The sequence below is a fragment of the Nesoenas mayeri genome (assembly GCF_963082525.1).
Source record: "Nesoenas mayeri genome assembly, chromosome: 4".
Classification (NCBI taxonomy): domain Eukaryota; kingdom Metazoa; phylum Chordata; class Aves; order Columbiformes; family Columbidae; genus Nesoenas; species Nesoenas mayeri.
In genome coordinates this window covers 53987666-54006409 of record NC_137540.1, presented here as the reverse complement: position 1 = coordinate 54006409, position 18744 = coordinate 53987666, and the positions used below count along the sequence as shown (strand labels likewise).

Below are 18744 nucleotides of genomic sequence, written 5' to 3'. Positions count from 1 at the left end.
TGTCAGCTTTTCCTAACCTTTTGCTACAAACTTATTCAGTCATTGAAACTGATATTTAAGTAAATGTGCTATGATAAAGCTTTTATCAGTTCTTACTTGATTGAAGGAATTTACTTGAAACATGCACTAAAAATCTTGAGATATACCAAAGACTAATAACTTTACTGGAAGTACATTTATTTATTTTGGAACATTTTAGTTTGCCCAAACAAATTCATAGTTCAGTGTAGCACTTTGTTAGCAGTTTCCATTTTGACTTTGGTTTCCTTGGTACTCAGGCTTTCAGGATTTAGCTGCTCTTTGTTTGAACTTAGCAGTATGTGTTATTTTTATTCTTTGAGTTTATACTTCTGTGTTCTAAACTATACTTTTCCCAACTGCACTCTCAGCATCTCCTACCGTACTGCCTTAAGGAAAAAGCTTCATTCTTCCTCTTCTGTGCCAAATTTCTTAAAATTTCTGGCTCCTGTAGATGAAAATAACACCTCTGACTTTAGGAGCACAACAAGGTAGGGTTCTCTCTTAAAGCCTGGAGGTAAAACTGTATTTTCAAAGGTTGCTTTGTCTGAAATATTTCAAATGCTTCTTACACTTGCAAAACCTGATTTGTGCAACAGTTCACTTGCATGTACTCTGCATGTGATTGCTGTCAAAAGGATGGAGCTATCCCAGACTCCTCCCCCATTAAGACTGCAGAACTTAGCCATTTTTATGTTGTAATGGTCATGCAGCTTCCATCTATGTACTTCTGTGATTATTCCTGCCAAAGGACTGTATTAGCAGTTTTCAGGTAAGAGAATAAACATGGTTCATCCTGAGCAATGGCACTGTCGTCAAATGAGGATGGCCTGCAAAATGCTCCTCCCAGTTGCTGCCAGAGCTATTTGAAGTTCACTTATCCCTTTCAGCTTCAACAAAGACTTGTGCAACCATTCAGCCAATGGCTGGAATAAAGCAAAGAGTAGTTTAAAGATGTAACAGGTGGAAGTTATAAGTAGGATTTTTAATAGGAAAACAGCATTGCTGTTCATTATTTCATTTAATATTCTGAATAAAAACCTCTGTATGTAGTTTGTGGATTACATCAGAGCAGGTAACATTCACGGTTCCTGGACACTGTTCCCAAGTTCGTTGCTTACTTCAGGTGGTGACTTGTGAACACAAAGGTTTAAAGTTTTGCTCCAAGTGTATGTTGTGAAGGAATACACTATGGACCAAGTTCACAGAAGGCTGTAAGTTTATTTGGTGTTTATAAAGCTCCTTGATGTGTGCTAATAAAATACATCAGCAGAGTTCTTTGTATCTCCTATAAGCAATTGCTGGATTTTGTGGATGGCATTTAAATAGCACAATTGTAAAGATACATTATGGTGTGTATGTGTGTGTCATTAATGTGTTATGTTTAATACACTGCTGCAAAGAAAGCTAAAAATTAATTAAAACTGGAGAAAGAAGATTGCACAGAGCTCCCAACCCCTCTTGGCAAACCTAAGTGGTGGTTGCAGCCTTGGGTAATCTTGCTGCCACAACGCAAACTTCCCCCAACTCACGCTAAGTGCTTGACCCAGCATGTGCACAGCACACCACTCCTTAGGTGATGCTTCATGTTGTTATATGCACTGAAGACTGTGTCACGGTTACGAGCAGATTCAGGTAACCCACTTACAAGCCATTCTGTGTTCTGCAATTTTAGTGACTACGAATCCAAGCACAGCCAGCAGGCTGCTGGTGCGGACAGCCCTGTACGGACTCGGCGGCATTCATGGAGGCAACAGATATTCCTGCGAGTTGCAACCCCTCAGAAAGCATGTGATTCTCCCAGCCGATATGATGGTAAAGTCTGTGTTTGCTTGCTCCCATGAGAGTTTTTAGTGGATGTGGTCTGTGAAGTGTGGATCGTTTTGTCTGCTGAGTGCACATATTTGCCTGGTGCTCTCTTTGGACTGTCTTTGCGGTTTCCCATGTACTTTTTGGTCATGTTAAGCTCATCGGCTGTTGAGTTTTTGTTTTTCAGCTTCATGTCTAACATAGTTCCGATTGTGTCAAATTAACTAACCAGAGAATAAATTATTTTCATGGGTACTATTTTAGTGAGTTCTGTGGAAAAAATATATCACCAAGTATTGCTCTGAAGAAAAGGCGGATGCTTCTGTTTCATCTTTCCATGCTGGAGTATAGAACTATAGACTAGAAAAATCCAGGCCTAGCAGAAGGAATTAAGTTTATGACCTCTGAGTTCTGTAGCATGTTCTTTCTACCAGACTGAATTTGACCTCATGAACTCTGCTTCAGTCTGTGATTCTTTGCCACCTGAGCCATAGTTATCCACCGTTCTCGTATTTATTTCCTGAAATTCTATAGAGCTAAAGAACCACAGAATTGAAAGAAAAACACTGCACATGAGCATGTAGATGCATCATTTTATGCATCTCACTTTATGTGACCCAGGTAGTACAGCACACACTGAAGTCAAGAATGCCTCAGAGAAGCTCGTGTCTTGTAGGTAATGATCTCTGGCTCACTAACGTTTGCATTTCACAGCTTGAACTCTGCAAGCTCTGCCTGCTAACTGATCTCTAAGGCCATTGTGTAAGAAATAAAGAAAAAGTTTAAGGGAGAGTAGTACATTATAGCAAATGTAGTAAGAAGTAACCATCTTAATGTCACTGAGACATTTTTCTTACATCTTAAAGAGATACCTTGATTAACTGGGCACAGCGAATAACAAAAGTGTTTCTGTCATTAATGTATTGCTCGCAACATAATTTGACTGACGATGAGGTACGCTATATACGGGCATAGATGCCTCTCAAATTTAGTGTACTTCAAAATGAAGTGATCTCAAGAGCATGTTGAGTAAATATAAACGTGAAATACTTCAAGGCATATGAAGGAGCTGTTCAACCTCACCTGTTCTGTGAAGCTACTGCTTTTGCGGGTCTTACTTGTTTTTGAAAGTCACAAAACCTTCCCATATTAAATAGGAAAAAAAACCCCACACCTCTAAATTGCCTATCCAAGCATTTCCTCTGAAGACATAATATCTGCAAGATACCATCATAACAATCTACAGTTGGATAAGCAAAATAGTTGGAGAAACAAGGATGGCCAAAATGGAAAACAGAAGTGCTATTAACAGGAGGAGAGATTTGAAATATCTGGCCTTTGTCTTCACTCTTCTTTTTCTATTTTTGTTCCAATGTACGTATTCCATTTATGACCAGAGGAAGAAAACTCAGAGGTGTTTTTATTATTACTATTATTATTTAAAACAAATATTGGGTTTTTCCATTTGGATTTTCATGCATCTCCTGGAACATTTCAGGCAGTAAAGGATGCTCCCTCATGGTCCAGTCTCTGTAGCCTTTCAGGAGCTGCTGTACAGATGATCTTACATTGGTCTCACCACCACAGTTAACTTAGTAACCTCTGTAGTTCCAAAGTAAATATAACTAGCTACCATTCATCATCTTGCACCTCTTTCTTTCATCTTCTCTCGAGGAGAAGCAGCACATGCAGTGGGGTTTATTGATTGGATAAGTTACCTGTACTTGCCTCCTTTCTTGCTCTTTTTAAACTGTTTTCCTTTGGAAACAGAATTTATGCAAACAGATGATGTATCGCCAAAAGATCAATTTCAGCCAAACTGAATAGAGGGCAAGGAAGGCTTTAAAGATAACATGTTTTGTCATGTTCTGCAAAAGTAAGCATGAAGGCAGGGAAACAAAGGAACATTTCATGAGTTTCCCTTTATAGATTGTGACTCCACTTGACCAGTTTCTCCATTCAAATGTAATAGCCAACACACCACTCCAGGGTACTCTGCAGAAGAGCAGTAAGAAAAAAGGCTAGGGATTTTTTAGAAGCTAGTAAGTTAGCCAACTGAGAGCCAGATCTCTGTGAGTCAGAGATGATGAAGTTTTTCAAGCTTAGCATAGGCTGCTTCACTAAATTTTGTATTATGCACAGAATCACAGAATCATTTTGGTTGAAAGAGACCCTCAGAATCATCAAGTCCAACCATAACCTAACTCTAGCACTAAACCATGTCCCTAAGAACCTTGTCTAAATGCCTTTTAAAAGCCTCTGGGAATGGTAACTTCCCTGGGCAGCCTGTTCCAATGTCTGACAACCCTTTCTGTGAATAATTTTTTCCTAGTATCCAATCTGAACCTCCCCTGGCACAACTTGCCACCATTTCCTCTTGACCTGTCACTTACTACTTGGGAGAAGAAAATCCACCAGTATGCTTGAGCTGTGCATTGCTTTGACCACATGTGGGCAGGCACTGTCAACAAAATGAAGCTGCTCTGTGGCTGTAACTTCTTTTGGTTGTAATCAGTAAACATGCATGTGTAAGACGTCACAGGGAACAGAGAAACAACTTTAGGCTTTTCTTCATACAGAAAGATCTAGATCCTGACATTTGTGATTCTCTTTCTATAGGAAAGTTGCAAGCTGAATCTCAAGATGCTTCGTGTTCATTGCCATCCTCTGTGTGGTTAACACAGGAGGATGTGAAGGTGCATTAAAATGTTAAACAAACAAAAAAACCTCACACACAAAAAACCCAGCCAGATAACTGGTGTATAGCTTTTGCAGAAATTGAGCTTAATCTTAGGAGGTTCTGAACTGGAGGGATGTCTGGTGTCCTGAGTTCCCGCATGAAAGTGACAACACTTTGAATCCCACAGTCTTGCACTTCTGGATCCTTTACTTCTTCAGGAGGTGCTCCTAAGTATAATAATTTGAGCTTAAACTTCATTTGCTGTAGCTCAGCTGGAGAGAAAGATTGCTGGCTGTGCTTTGGTGGTTGCATTGTGTATTACCAGCCAGAGAGCACACTTTGTTTTGCAGACACCATTATTCAAAAGGATGGTTTTATTATATGTGATGGAGGGTGTTCATTTCTTATTAGTTCAGGAGTAAAATGAAAAGTCAGTAGAGGAAAAAACAAAAAATTACAAATAGATACACTGGAAAGCTGTTTTTTCTTGTCAGATGAGATTCCTGTCTTCCCTGACAACTGGACTCAACCCAGCCATGCTCAGGCAAGGCGAGTGCTCTGAGACAACAGAAAGCCTGGAGTACAGGAAACTATGACTATTACATTGCTATGGGAGCCGTGTCCCATGTACAGGCCCCCCTCCAGCCACCTCCTGCTGTGGATGCTGCCACTTTCCCCTTTCTCTGCCATTTTACCTTGCTTCTGTACATAACTAAAGGATGAAGCACATCATAGAAGTTTTATGCAGTTTGCTGCCTGACAGATCAGCTGGGTGATATCTAGTGAGCCTGAAGATGAGACTGATTTCCAGTTTAGGGATCTAGAAAGGATTTTCTGCATGGGTTAAATGATCTATAGAGATTTTTGTTGCTTTTCAACTGATGGCTGGAGGTTTGCAGGGTTGAATTCTGCTAGTTCTGTTGCAACAAGCTGTGGTTCAAGTATCCAATCTCATCTCTAGCTGTTTGCCACATCCCATGGAGCAGTTGTGCTGCTGTGGGTGGTGTGGGACACTGGGGAACGGCGTTTCTCTCACTGCCACCTTGAGACATACTCTGTGTCTTATCCTCTAATTTTTTATTTATTTGTGGGGGTGGAATGAGTGTTGTATCTGTGAAGTGGAGAGAGAGAAAATGAGGAGCACAGGTCTCTTAGAAAATGGATTGCATTTTTATGTGGTACAAAACTATATTTCTTTTAAAAAAAAGGTTTTTGTTAATCTCTTCTTCTAATGCTTTTGTGTCTTATTTTCTATGTACAAGTACACAAAATTCGCTCTGCTTCTCCTACTCACTATCTTAAACATTCTAAGTAATAAAAGTGTTTCTTCAGTTCTTTGTTTTTATCTTTATACTTGCCCACCTTACTCGCAGCCAGATCTTCACACTTCTGTAGAGTCTTAACAAGAGCCACATTCTGTGGCTGTGCAAGTGGTTTAGGACTTCCTAGTTCTTTGCCTTTGCTGGTAAAACGGTGAAGGCAACAACTCAAATGATCATTTTAAACCAGCTCAAGTGTGGGCTCACTCAATAAAAGGTGATTAGTTCTTAGTGGGATCAGTTTTGTGGTCACACTCACAGCATTTGTTGCACAAGCGCAGGAGCAGGCATAGGCAGGGACACGTGTCTGGAGACCGAGGGTGGGTGCTCGCACTCTGATCAGGAGCAGGACACAGATCAGCGCGGAGTGATCGTGAAACTGCACCTTGCACTGCAGTGCCGCAGGATATTTGCATGCTTTTATTCAGCATCTACAAACCTCTGTGCAGGAGACTATTTTCACTACAGTTTTCTCATACTGACTGTTCAGAATTGGTCATAGTGGGAGAGCTGTTGTGCAGATTGTCAGAAACTCCAAGCAGTGGAAAGTGCTAGATTTAGAGGGGGTGTAAATAGTTTTCTGAAGTAAATGGTGGGAAAGTGATAGTGCTTGTCATGAGCTTTCTTGCTACAGGAGGTGTGTTAGAAGTAGACCGCAAGATTTTTATAGCAGCTGTGTCTGTCTTAGGTTGGAGTGATTTGTTTCAAGGTGAGGTGGAGTTACATGTTGAACAGTGAAAGAAATTGTAATTTGGTGGAATGAGATGCTTGATATTGCTTAGCAGTACTCAGAAAACAGATTTAGATGAAAAAAAGGAACTTTAGCCAGAACAACTACACAGGATTTTACAACTTGACTTGGATAAAAAAATTCCTTCTTTTAGAAAGTACAAATATCTCCTCTCCGTATAGGAAAAAAAACCACAACAAAAACTAAACTTGATTCGTTCATTAAAAAGAGTTGAATTTCAGGCTCTGGCAGACAGCTGTTAAATCCTAAGTACGGAAGAAAAGTTAGGGGCTGAAGAACTGTTATTAAAACTAGTTGTAGTTAGCACCTACCTAGCTGTTTATGTGCTTTGTGGTGAGAGTTATATCTCTTTCATTATTTGAGAAAAAATATTTTTAAATCTTTTTTGTAGTAGTGTTCCAAATACTGTGAACAGTCGCTCTAGCATCCTGTGCTTAAAATGTTTAGTGTAAATTGTTTGTAATGTGTCCTCCAATACTGTTTTCATCGTTCATATTTAACAACAAAATGGTTATTTATTAACAAATTACTAGCTTTGTAAATGCTGTAATAAAGCCAGATTGTTTGAATGGATTACTCAAGTCTGTCCCTCTCAGAGCAAATACACGCTCATAATTGTGATGTGCAGCACAGGAGCTTGGCTGTAAGCAGTAAGTACCATGTCGAATGTGTGACAGTTTCTGTGCCCATTGAAGTATCAGGGCATTCATTTCTCAGGGCTTGAAAATATTAGTTAATGGGGTGAATTTGCAGGTAGTGATTAAGAAGCATTTGGCTTTAAAAGAAAAATCAAACTCTGAATCATCTCTCACAACTGATTTTAATTGATTGTATTGAAATACACAGTTTTTCAAGAATTCCTTGTTTAGCCATTGCCCTAAGTTGTATGTCAGACTAGAACTTGTTGCTTCCTGTGGTTCCATATCTGAAGCTTTCTGGTAACAGAGGGCTCCTGGTCATGTTACCACATTTGGTTATGAAGTCAAATACTTTAGACTTCTGTGTAAAATAATAGCAATATTATATCCTTGGTTATAGAAGTTTGCAGTTCCTCTTTAATTTTGCATCATGTGTGAAATAAGGTGTTGCACTAACTGAATGGAAGATCTGCAGAGAACTAAGGATGTGGTGAAAGTCCGTTCTTTTGGGCAATTTAATCTGGTATAACTGTGAAGATTCTTTTTTGTTTGCTAAGATGAATTTTGTAATGTTTAAAATGAAGTAAGGAAAAAAAAGTGTAATGCAGAAAATAATATGCTTAATGGAATTCTTCCATCCACATTCTCACCATATCTTGTCTGACTTCTCTACCCTGGAGAGCAGATGTGGCTGGTAAACTGCATTTAGAGAGCCGTGTGTAAACAGCTCTGTAGTGAGGATGGCAATAATGTGTTGTATTTGAGCCTCCTCCCTATTAGCTTCCTATAAAAATAAACCAAGCCCTTCTTTTTTACATGAAGCATTGCAGCTTCTAGTCAAAGATGAATCTTATTCTCTTGTTTTTTTGTATTTGAGGCTGGTTAGACTACGTGCTTCTGAAAGAATGTTTTTAAAATTTAGGCTTTTAGGTGGGTTTGTCACTTCTGTTTTTTTTTACCTTGTGTGTGTGGTTTTTCTGAGTGGGTTTCCTTTTTTTCTTTTCGTTTGTGGAAAGCCTTGTTTAATACTGAGATTGGTTGAATATGAAGCTATTGTTTTGGGGTTTTCTTCTGGTCAATTAAAGATGAAATTTCCTAAACCATAAGATTTAAGGCAATGTTTTTATAACTCACTGTTGGAGTACTTTAATGTCCCCCCACAGGTCCCAGCAAATGCTCTATATTCATTGCAGCTTCTTCTGGAGCTAATGAAATTTCCTGTTTATATCATTAGCAGTCAAATATTGTCTGTTTTAATTACTACGGCAGTCATTTGCCAGCTTTTATTTTACAAACCTTATTTAGTGTGGACCCTAGTAACAATATACCATGATACTCTGCTTTGTTTGTCATCTTTGCACGTGAGAGATTTGTGTAATGCATTTGTTGATCCTTTTGGAGTATAGGGATACTCTGCATTTTAGGCTTGAAGCACTGCCGTGTGCAGGCAAAGAGCTGACAATAAATGAATGCATCTGCTCTGCCAATTCCATCTCAGTCCATTGTTCCTATTGGCCTTGTCCTTTCTTGGGGTGTATAAGTGGTGGGAGCATCAGTTGAGCGTTTTTGAGGTATGTATGGATGCCCTAGTACATTTGTGCAACATTTCTACCTGCTTCATGAGCAGTTTTATCTGCAGGTCGTTACCTTGCGCAAGGTCTCACACGCACAGCAATCTGGTGGCTTTCCCCAGGAAATACACTGTTCCTCAGGGAGTACTTAGTTTGCAACCACAGACTTGTAGAAGGGTATTGTGTAGAAGAGGAATTCTGAAGGGTAGTCCAAGTATGAACTTCAAATGGAAAATAAGCGGTGTGTTGATAAAATATAATAATAGTTACTGACTCAACTTTTCCAGTCCTGAAATTTAAAGAATGGAAGTGTGGTAGGCCTGTAGAAGTACCAGGTATGGAGGTAGAATTTTATATAGAAGGGAGCAAAATATTGGAAAGGAGTACAGGTCAAACATGGAAAAAGAATCAGCAAAAGCCGATAGGGTCAGCATATGAACAGGGAAGCAGTCTTTCAGTGTGTGCTGAAGTGTTCAGATCTTGCTTAAGTACACATACTAATCTCATAAAAGTTTTGAAGACTGCACATTACCTGGATTTTAACACACAGCATATTGATTCAGTGGAATGTGAGCTCCCAGTTATGTTCAGTTGAATCGTTGTACTCATTGTCTTTGCTTTCTCTGCTGTCCTTCAGATTGTTTGTGCATAATAGTGAAATGCTCAGTTTCTTGTTACAGTATTTTATGTTGTGGATCTGGAAGCTGGATGGCATGTCTGTTGACCACTCTGTTGTATATTCATGGACGTGGCCTAGTGCTGATTTACCAAATGTCTGGTTTTTTACTTTGCTTTGAGGGATTACCTGCACATACCATCTCCCCCACCTTCTTTAACATCCAGACAGCTGATGCAACTCTGCAAACTTTAGACAAGCCACCTGAGCAGTTAAACAGGTTAATTTTGTTTTCTGTACATCCTGCTACATGCCAGCATGGAGATGGGAGGGAAGGCAGGTTGTGAATGTGTTGCACTTTATCAGTGTAGACTTTAGACTCTCTGTTAAATGTCCACAAGTGATAAGAAGAAAGAAAGGACAGAAAAGGAGCTGCCATTTGGAAGGCAAAATCGAGCGTAGAACTCTTGCACAGAAGAATTAGAGGTAGGGTCAATAATCATAATTGTTCAGCCTAGAGCATTTTGTAACTTTTCTGTTTTCTCTTATATCCTTAACCATTGTGAGTTAAATTTCTTTTAGTGAATACTGATCAGGTTAGTCAGTAACAGAGAAAATTTTTAGCCTAGACGGAAACAGTTTAATTACTGGAGGAGGAGAAATAAGCAACATCTCCAATAAATAAGAGGGTGATATTTTGTTAAGATGACACTTGAAGACCAATCCACAAAATTTGCACCGAGAAAGTAGAACATCCTTGTTAAAAATAGGATTATTTTAAGTCTTGGATGTGTTCATTCTTGGTTTTGGAATGTAAGGTGTTTAATCCATTTCCTTGCATGTGTTTTGGCAACCTGGTTTGTTTTGTTTCTTTGTTTGTTTTCAAGTAAAATTGCAAAGAAACTCTGTAGATAGTCTGATATTTTCTGACACATACATTCATGTATACATGCACAAAACCAGAACACATATCTGACTCTAAAGGAGATCACAAACGGTGGAGAGGATATATAGGATAAGAAGAGATTTATTTCCCCCAAGATGTAAATGTATTCTATATGGGATGCCTTAATAACGTAGCAAGAAGTGAAAAGACTATCAGTAGCATGCAGTGGGTAATGGTGCACCTATCTGGATGATTTTTACTTTTTGCATTAATCTTTGGTGACCATTTCTGTTAATTCCTCATTCTTTGGCGATGTTGCTTTGTGCATGTAATGCAGCCTTAGAGAAAATTATGGTAATTTTTTTAAGTTTTGTATTTTATTCAAGCAAATTAAGGCAGTTTTACCAGCATTATCCTTAATAGTATGTCCCTTATAATGTTCTTTAATATGCACTAAGAAAAATTGGCATGAAAACTACTACAGAATATTTTGACAGTTTAGTGTGTGCATCTAAACCAACAATGAGATAAAAATTATTTTCCTTTAATTGTCAAGTTGAGGATTATCCAGTGTGTGTTCCTTCTCTCCTGATGGCATTTAACTAAACCTCTTTTATAATTGCAGTCTTACCATTTACCTGTAAAGAAAAAAAAAAAAAAAGTGAAGGTTTCCTGTTTTCTTTTAAGGGATATAATATAATAATTATATTTATTTTTTTTTATACAGCTGTGTTTTTGACTGCTTCTGTCAGTATTTCCTATTTCTCTTTGCAACAAACAGTGATTGCCATTGAAGTGTCAAATATTCATTCTTTGTCTAATTCACATTCCGACAAAGTTCATTGTTTTCTGAAGTGCTGTAGATACCTAAAGTGTGGATACCCAAACTTAGACCCGGAGTGCAAATTTGTAGAAGTTTAATTTGTGCTGCTAGCTGAAAATGTTGCATTTATTTTTATATGTGTATTTTAGCCCTTGAATTTAACTGTGGTAACAAACAAATGTTGTATAAGGAAACAGGTGGTTTTGGACCCACCCTACTTGTCTCTGACTCTCTGAGAGGAAAAGATTGACAGTGGCAAAACTTAGAAAAGGAGAAGCCAACAGCTGTGAACGTTTCCACTCTTATTTAGTCATCTGAGCTTAGTTGTGCGAGCGCCTTTCAACAAACAAGAAGAGAATAGCTGCGTATGAACTGTGTGAGTCAATGTATGGTGGCTTTCTGAGCAGATTCTGAAGAGGTGAAAACCTTCCTATTTTGTTAGTTTGCAGAGATGAGATGATTTGTGTGTGTTTAATTCAAAATCACTAGGCTAGCCAATGATAAAGAAATGAACCACTGAGCTGCCACGCAGAGTAGTTGTTTCAGGAGTGTCCCTTCTCTAGGAGCTGTTTGAAATAGCATGCACAGATGTACTTGTCCTTGGCTGGAGAGGCCCAGGAATAGTTTTTGTTGCACTGATTTTAAAGCATTTTCTTGCATGCATAACTGGTCAGCTGGACCTCAGGGAGCAGTTTCACAGCCGTTCTGTTTGACTGAAGAAGTGCTGTTGCGATGGCTTTCCATTTGGGATTTGGTAGGAAGAGATGGGTTGTTTTGACCATTCATTTCACAGATGGTGAACTGAGTAATTTTTTGTCTAGATACAGGTTATATCAAAGACTATTGAGCCTTCAGAGAAGCTCTATAAAACAATAAAATTAAGTGATACTGCAGCAGTCATTAAGAAAACAAAGCATACCAACTTATGCTTCTTATGTTGCGAATTTATTTAAAACCAATGTTGTTTGCCCTTTCCCTAAAAAGAAAAGCATTTTCAATTTACCTGACATTTATTTAATGTTTACTTTCTTTTGTAGTGTTTTCAGTTGTCTTAGAATTACCTTGCATGCTTGACAAAAAGATATATGTGGTAGACTGGGCGAAGCCAAAAGAAAAATTCAGGTGGTTATGATATGGTCAAAAATTAGAAGTGAGAGCAAATATGTCGTAGGTGCCTGTCTCCCTTTCTGTGTGCTTACCTTAAGAACTAGTAATCATCCCATTGTATGGCCTTAGGTGGTGGTGTGTTTGTGCAGCTAAGGGTGTGTGTTTTCTTTGTTAAACACAGTTTAAAGATAATTCTTTTAAATCATGTGGGCGCTATATGTGATTTGATCTACCATTTGAATCATGCCAGGTTTCAGCTGTAGGTTGTGTTTTTGCAATTTCCCAGACGTGCCTTTTCTTTTTTAGTTCTGGCCTTGTAGAGCTGTAATTAGGGAGCCATGCTCCTGGTGTATGGTACAATGCTTTTAACAGGTTACAGAAAAAAAATGTTCCAGGCTTTGGCCCATGTGATTCTTATTCAGAAGCAGCTTGTAAATCTGCTTGAAATTGTCATTTGGGAAACCTTGCGTGGTATTGCTACCTTCTATATATGTATTGTGTACGTGTGTGTGTGTGTGTATGTATGTAGATATGTGTATATATCTACATCTCCAATCTTTGAAAGTGTGTCCATTCACCTATTCATGAAATCTAAATAGTTCACAACAACTTCTCTCTTTTAAAGATTACTCCGAACTGGGAGAACTTCCACCCAGGTCCCCATTGGAACCAGTGTGTGAAGATGGCCCCTTTGGGCCAGTGAAAGAAGAAAGGAAGCGAACACCCCGTGAGCTTCGTGAGTTGTGGAAGAAAGCCATTATTCAGCAGATACTGCTCCTCAGAATGGAGAAGGAAAACCAGAAGCTACAAGGTTGGTGAAGTTCTTGATTACATGCTACTGCAAAAGAAAGTCAGGTTTTGATTTGTGCTGTGGCTGTGTATTGGGCCAAGTCTCAATGAAACATGTTAGGAACAGACAGGTAAATCAGTTTAGCAGCAGCTCCCCCAGGTCTCATTAGTGTAGGTTACAGTTTACACTTTTTTTTTTTTAATCACTTCACATTATTTGTCTACTCAGTGTTAATTTGCACTCTTTTAGTTGTACCATGGCTGAGGTTCTTTAGTCAGGCATCTAGAAGCTCGTTTATTCATCTGAATTCAGCACAATCACTATCATGAACTGCATTCTTTTGTACATTTGCATTGACTGGTCATTGTCTAGGTACTGATCATTGCAATGTTCAGTGTAGCCAGTCTTGAAGTCCATAGTGAGCTGGTTATGGATTTCAGTGGGTGCCTGCCTGCGTACACACACTGTGCAAGTGCAAGCAAAGCTTTGCATGGAGTAGTAATGACTTAGCTCAGAATGGTGAGGAGAAGGAGCTTGAAAAACTGGAATTTGCAGTTGTTCTTCACCAATTTTTTTCTGTGGCTGAATGCATAGCTGCAACAAATCCATTGTGGTGGCAATTTTTACATATAAAATGCAGCTGATTAAGAATACACATTTTATTGTAGCAGTTGCATGCAGAATTACAAGTGATTGCCCTTGAGAGCTGCTGCTTTGATGATATGAATGATGAGGACAGAAATGTTTATCTGACTTATTTTAGATCTTCATGAAGGCAGTAGGCACCTGGATCCTCGAGGGGTGAGGTACCTGGCAATAAAATGGCAATTCCTCTTTGCCTTTGTGCAAACCTGAGGAAGGATTGTCTTCCAGGAAGAACTGTGTAGAGATAGGGCCCAGCCATGTAAAAAGGTCACTATAGCAAACACAAAATCCTTCTTTACACTTGGGTGGAGACTCCTGCCTGGAAGGAGGAAATGCTTCTCTCCAACATTGCATCTGGCCTCCCACAACACTGGGCCCACCTGTGTGCTGTTTGCTCCTAGGAATGTGGGCCTCCTATTTCACCCTGATATCTGAAGAACACCTGATACCTGAATTTCCTAAGAACCCACAGGTGAAAGGCATGTTCCCAGCAAATGTACTTGCTAATCCAGTAAAATAAAATACAGCAATGGACACCAAATAACCACTGCCTTTGGCTAAGGGGCCAAGACTATCTGGAGAAAGAGGGACCAAGGGCAATGATTTATACAGTCTCTTCAGCTTAGAGCAGTGCTGTTGTAAATGAGCTTCTGTCAAGTTGTCCTTTAACTTGGAATTTTTATGGGACCTACTGTTTAGAAATATATTTTCTCTGGTTTATATATTTATACTCCTGATTTTTTTTTTTATTCTCTTCTATTCACATTATCTGAATATGCAGCCTGCAGGCAAGTTTTTGGCAACTACAGGACATTAATGTCAATTAAAATTTTAACAAGTTTAATTAGATGCTCCAATTTTATCTGCCCAAAATAAACACATTTAAGCCTGTTACCAGGAGCTAGTTAGTGAATGAATGAGACGGGTGTCGGCCTGGCTGAAGACCCAGGCTGTGCCATACGCACAGCGGAGTGAGGAAGTTGTCCGAGGTAGCTGCTGCGTGAAGAGCTCAGGTGGTAAGACCTTGAAAAAACAGGTGACCCTGCTGCAGTGAGCAGTTTGTAATGTAACGCCGCATGCCATGATGCTTTTGTCTCTGGGAATTAAAAATAAATATTTTATGTGCAGTGATAATTCTCAGAGTACTACCGTTTGATACTGATGTCTTAAAATTCAATGTACAGTATGTTGTATCTTTACTGATATTGCTTAAGTGTGATATTAGGAATTGAGTAGTGTCAGTATGTAAAATAAGCTTCTTGATAAAGGCATGTTCTCTCCTCAGTGCTTGCATGTCACTCCCACTGTCACATTTTTGCATGTGGCATAAGAAGACCAAATAAAGCAGAAAAGCCTGAAAAGACTGAAGGGTTGTCAAGTGCCAGAAAATATTTGTTTGCAAAAGGTGGAATATTGAAAGATTTCTCCAAGTTTGTTTTCATATAAGCTGAAACTTAAATGCCATTTTTAAGTTATCTTCATGCAATACCACCTGTGGTTTAAGTTGGTTTTTTTTTTAATATTCTTGTATTTGACCTGAAGAAAATGTGAAGAAGTTGACAGTTTAGATACACAGAATCACTTTCAGCGTGGACACACAGCTACGATAAAACCATCAGTGCTTGTAATTACATGGTTCTATGGTTAAACACTGAATATAATCTACAGCGAAAAATCAAAAGCAACAAGAAACCAGGAATAAAAAAGCATAGGGAGTAAAATTAAGCTGCAGCTGTCTGTATCAGGATGGGTAAAGCACGTGTCAGTACAGGTGCAGCCAAAGTCAGGTTTTAAACTGAAATATACTACTTCGAAGTGAAAAGTCAAAAACCAAATTAGAAAATGTCAAAATGAAATACTATGAGGTCCTAATCTTGCAAACACTTAGGTAACATCATAACTCACATGAATAACTTCACTGAATGAAATCGTTCACATGTGAAAGAACTACAGGATGAGGTGGTACATGGGACACTCCCCAAATGTAAACAGCTCTTTTCTTTTTCAGTTTATTAAATCTATACTCTTGTTTTAGCCAGTGGAAGTACAGGACAAGCTAACCCTTTGTGACTTGCAGAATTTGATAATCTAAAAAACATAATTGCAGATACAGATCTCAGAACAAGAAGAGCTTAGGGTATTGGCTGTTTTAGTGTCACTGTGGGCCATGAACATTTCAGGTGATTTTTAAGTGTTTAGTAAATTCACATAAACAAGTTGAGCATACAAACAATGAAGAGTTAAATTAACAAAAGGTAACATCATTTTAATATAGATTGTCTGAAGACTGTAATGTGTAGAAGTGTGATTTTGTGAGTTTGTACTGTGAAATAACCAAAAGCAGCAGTAGGCTTATGATGTATGGCAGAGTGTCCTCAACATGAGAGAGTCCTGTTAGTGTTACAGTAATGCAGCATCACAACAATGAACTATTTTGAATGCATTGTGGCAACTTAATTAAAAATCATTGTCACTTCATAATACACTGTTTCATTTAAGGGGAAACCTTATTGCTGTCTACAGCTATTGGAAAGGAGGTTGTAGCATGGAGGGTGTTGGTCTCTTCTCCCAAGTAGCAAGTGATAGGACAAGAGGAAATGGCCTCAAGTTGTACCGGCGAGGGTTAGATTGGATATTAGGAAAAAATTCTTCACAGAAAGGGTTGTCAGGCACTGGAACAGGCTGCCCAGGGAAGTGGTGGAGTCACCATCCCTGGAGGTGTTTAAAAGGTGTTTAGACGAGGTTCTTAGGGACATAGTTTAGTGCTAGAGTTAGGTTATGGTTGAACTTGATGATCCTGAGGGTCTCTTCCAACCGAAATGATTCTATGACTGTATAAACACTGTTCCTAATCATGGTATGTGTAATTTGTTCAATGGGTGTTATTTCATTAGTCATCATCTCTCATGTTTCTTCAGATTTAAGAGTTGACTAGCACTAAGGAACTTAATTTAAGAGGCCAAACACAGTTAATATTGCAGATGATATCTTAAATCAAATCAAAACAAAACACCTACAATCACAAAAATTTAGACATGTAATGTTTCAAAGTTATGAGGTTTAATTTTAGGTGGATTGCATGATGAAGTTCTAAGTTAATCAGTTTTATAAATAGTAAACAATATTGACTGGTGTATTCATTATATTGCTTCCTAGCTTCAGAAAACAATTTGCAGAACAGACGTCTGAAACTTGACTACGAAGAAATCACACCATGCTTGAAAGATGTAACTCTGATTTGGGAAAAGATGTTGAGTACACCTGGAAGGTCAAAGATTAAATTTGATGTGGAAAAAATACATTCTGCTGTTGCACAAGGTAAGCAGAGTTTGGTTTTTTTTTTTTCATTTGTTGAAATGCATATAAGTTGTATGAGAAAAGAAACAGGATGGCCTCTTAACCACTCCTTAAAACCAGATTCTCAGTAGAGCCGTTCCTCACGTTGCTAACTATATGAGTAACAACATTCAGTATCCTCATGGTTGTGCGTATGTGAGTGACATTCCCTTTCAGCTGAAGCTGTGATTGTGTTACTGGAGTTATAGTACTTGGTATTCATTTTTCAATAATATTTGTCATTACAGGAGAGTTGTGCAGTAAATCAATGTATTACAGTTGTTGCAATCTGATTTTATAAATTAAAAGTTATAATTAAAGAAGAAAGCCTCGGTAATGCCAAAGAAATGACTGCGTAAGGAACTGAAGAAACTGCATTATTATTTGGAAATTCTCTGTTCCAGCCTGGATAGTATGTGTATTTACAAACAGTATATGTGGATATCTCTGCAGAACTGCCTTTTTTTTCTGAGTTTAACAACATATTGTACCTGCAGATGTCACTTACAGTGTTCCTCACAGGCTCAGCAACCAGCCCCTCTCTCTGCTACATCAGAAGTAATAAAACCTAAGGATGTTTTTTAGATCTTCTAAGAAATTAGTTTATTACTCAGTGTTACTTGCATCATGGTTGGACCTAAAGGCCTCATACACGGTGTTGTGCATAGCTGATGGTGAAGATGGCTACTCCAGGGAGCTTTTTATAGTTCTGTACTCGGCTTTCCAATGTGTAAAGGAAGGCTCAAGAATTCACCACTAACAGATATTTAGTATTTTAAATATGCCTATATGTAATTATTCAAACAAGTTAAACCAAATTGTCCATTTCAGGTGACTAGGCAAGTCTAGATTTCTAACAATATCAAACACCCCAGGCACAAATCTCTGCAGAGTAAGGAAAGTCCATTATCACAGATTTCCTTCTGTTCACGCAGGGAAAGGGCTCTGTCCCATCAGTATTTAGGCATGAGAAGAGCTTGGTTTCTGTTTATAGTCTAGAGATACTGACCTGTGTTAGAGTTCAAAATAGAACTTGAAAAACTTGGAGTGATGCAAAATAAGTAAATAAATAAATAAAACCCTGCTTAGTGGATTGCTAATAAGAAGCACATCCAAGTAGCCAGTAGGTGGGGAAATAATCCGTAGCTCTTGGTGCCATTGTTCTGCTCTGTTCTTTAGAGCCCAATTACGTCAAACCAGGCTTAGAGTGAAGTGATGCCCAATTTCATATATGTGCAGAAATGAAAAATGCATTTGAGTTTAGCAAGTTCTAGTTAAGACTCAAACCATTAAAATAACTTGAGTAAGCATGGGAAACAGGTAAGAAACACAGGTTTCGATAAGCGTGGGGCTTTACTTAGGATAACAAATTTATAGTTTTCACCTCTAATCACTGTAGTAGATACTTAAATGTTGTGCATCTTTCATTAAGTAAGTAGTAAACTAAGTACTTTATACGTTTGATGTATACAGAGGTAAACTTAGTATCAGGCTACTTCCTTAAAGGGAATTTTAATTCATTTGTCATTTTGAAGCTGTATATGTGCACTATTAAGCCAGTTCTTCCCTATGCAACATTATCAACCTCACTGAAGCTAATGGGAATTAGATGTGTATCTGAAGAGTAGAACCTGGCTCGCTGTCTGAAGCAGCACTTTCCCTCACTGTTTCATATTGGAGACTTTTCAATAATAGGGTTTAAGTTCCCTAAAGTAATTTACAGAAACATTTTCTAAATGCACTTGTGATGTGGAT

The 18744-nt window shown here is 38.4% G+C and overlaps 1 protein-coding gene across 2 annotated transcripts in view; it reads left to right on the top strand.

The window, feature by feature from the left end:
* The window catches only part of TBC1D1 (TBC1 domain family member 1), a gene marked incomplete at both ends in the record, with an annotated part of 97677 nt that overhangs the window by 64234 nt on the left and 14699 nt on the right, over window positions 1–18744 (top strand). Inside the window, 4 exons of one of the 2 annotated variants that reach the window (XM_080343212.1) lie at window positions 390–509; window positions 1694–1833; window positions 12844–13029; window positions 16810–16971. In XM_080343212.1, coding sequence (XP_080199338.1) covers window positions 390–509; window positions 1694–1833; window positions 12844–13029; window positions 16810–16971 — 608 coding nt within the window. The remainder of the gene's footprint in view (window positions 1–389; window positions 510–1693; window positions 1834–12843; window positions 13030–16809; window positions 16972–18744) is intronic. The other variant, XM_080343213.1, reaches the window with a different exon arrangement.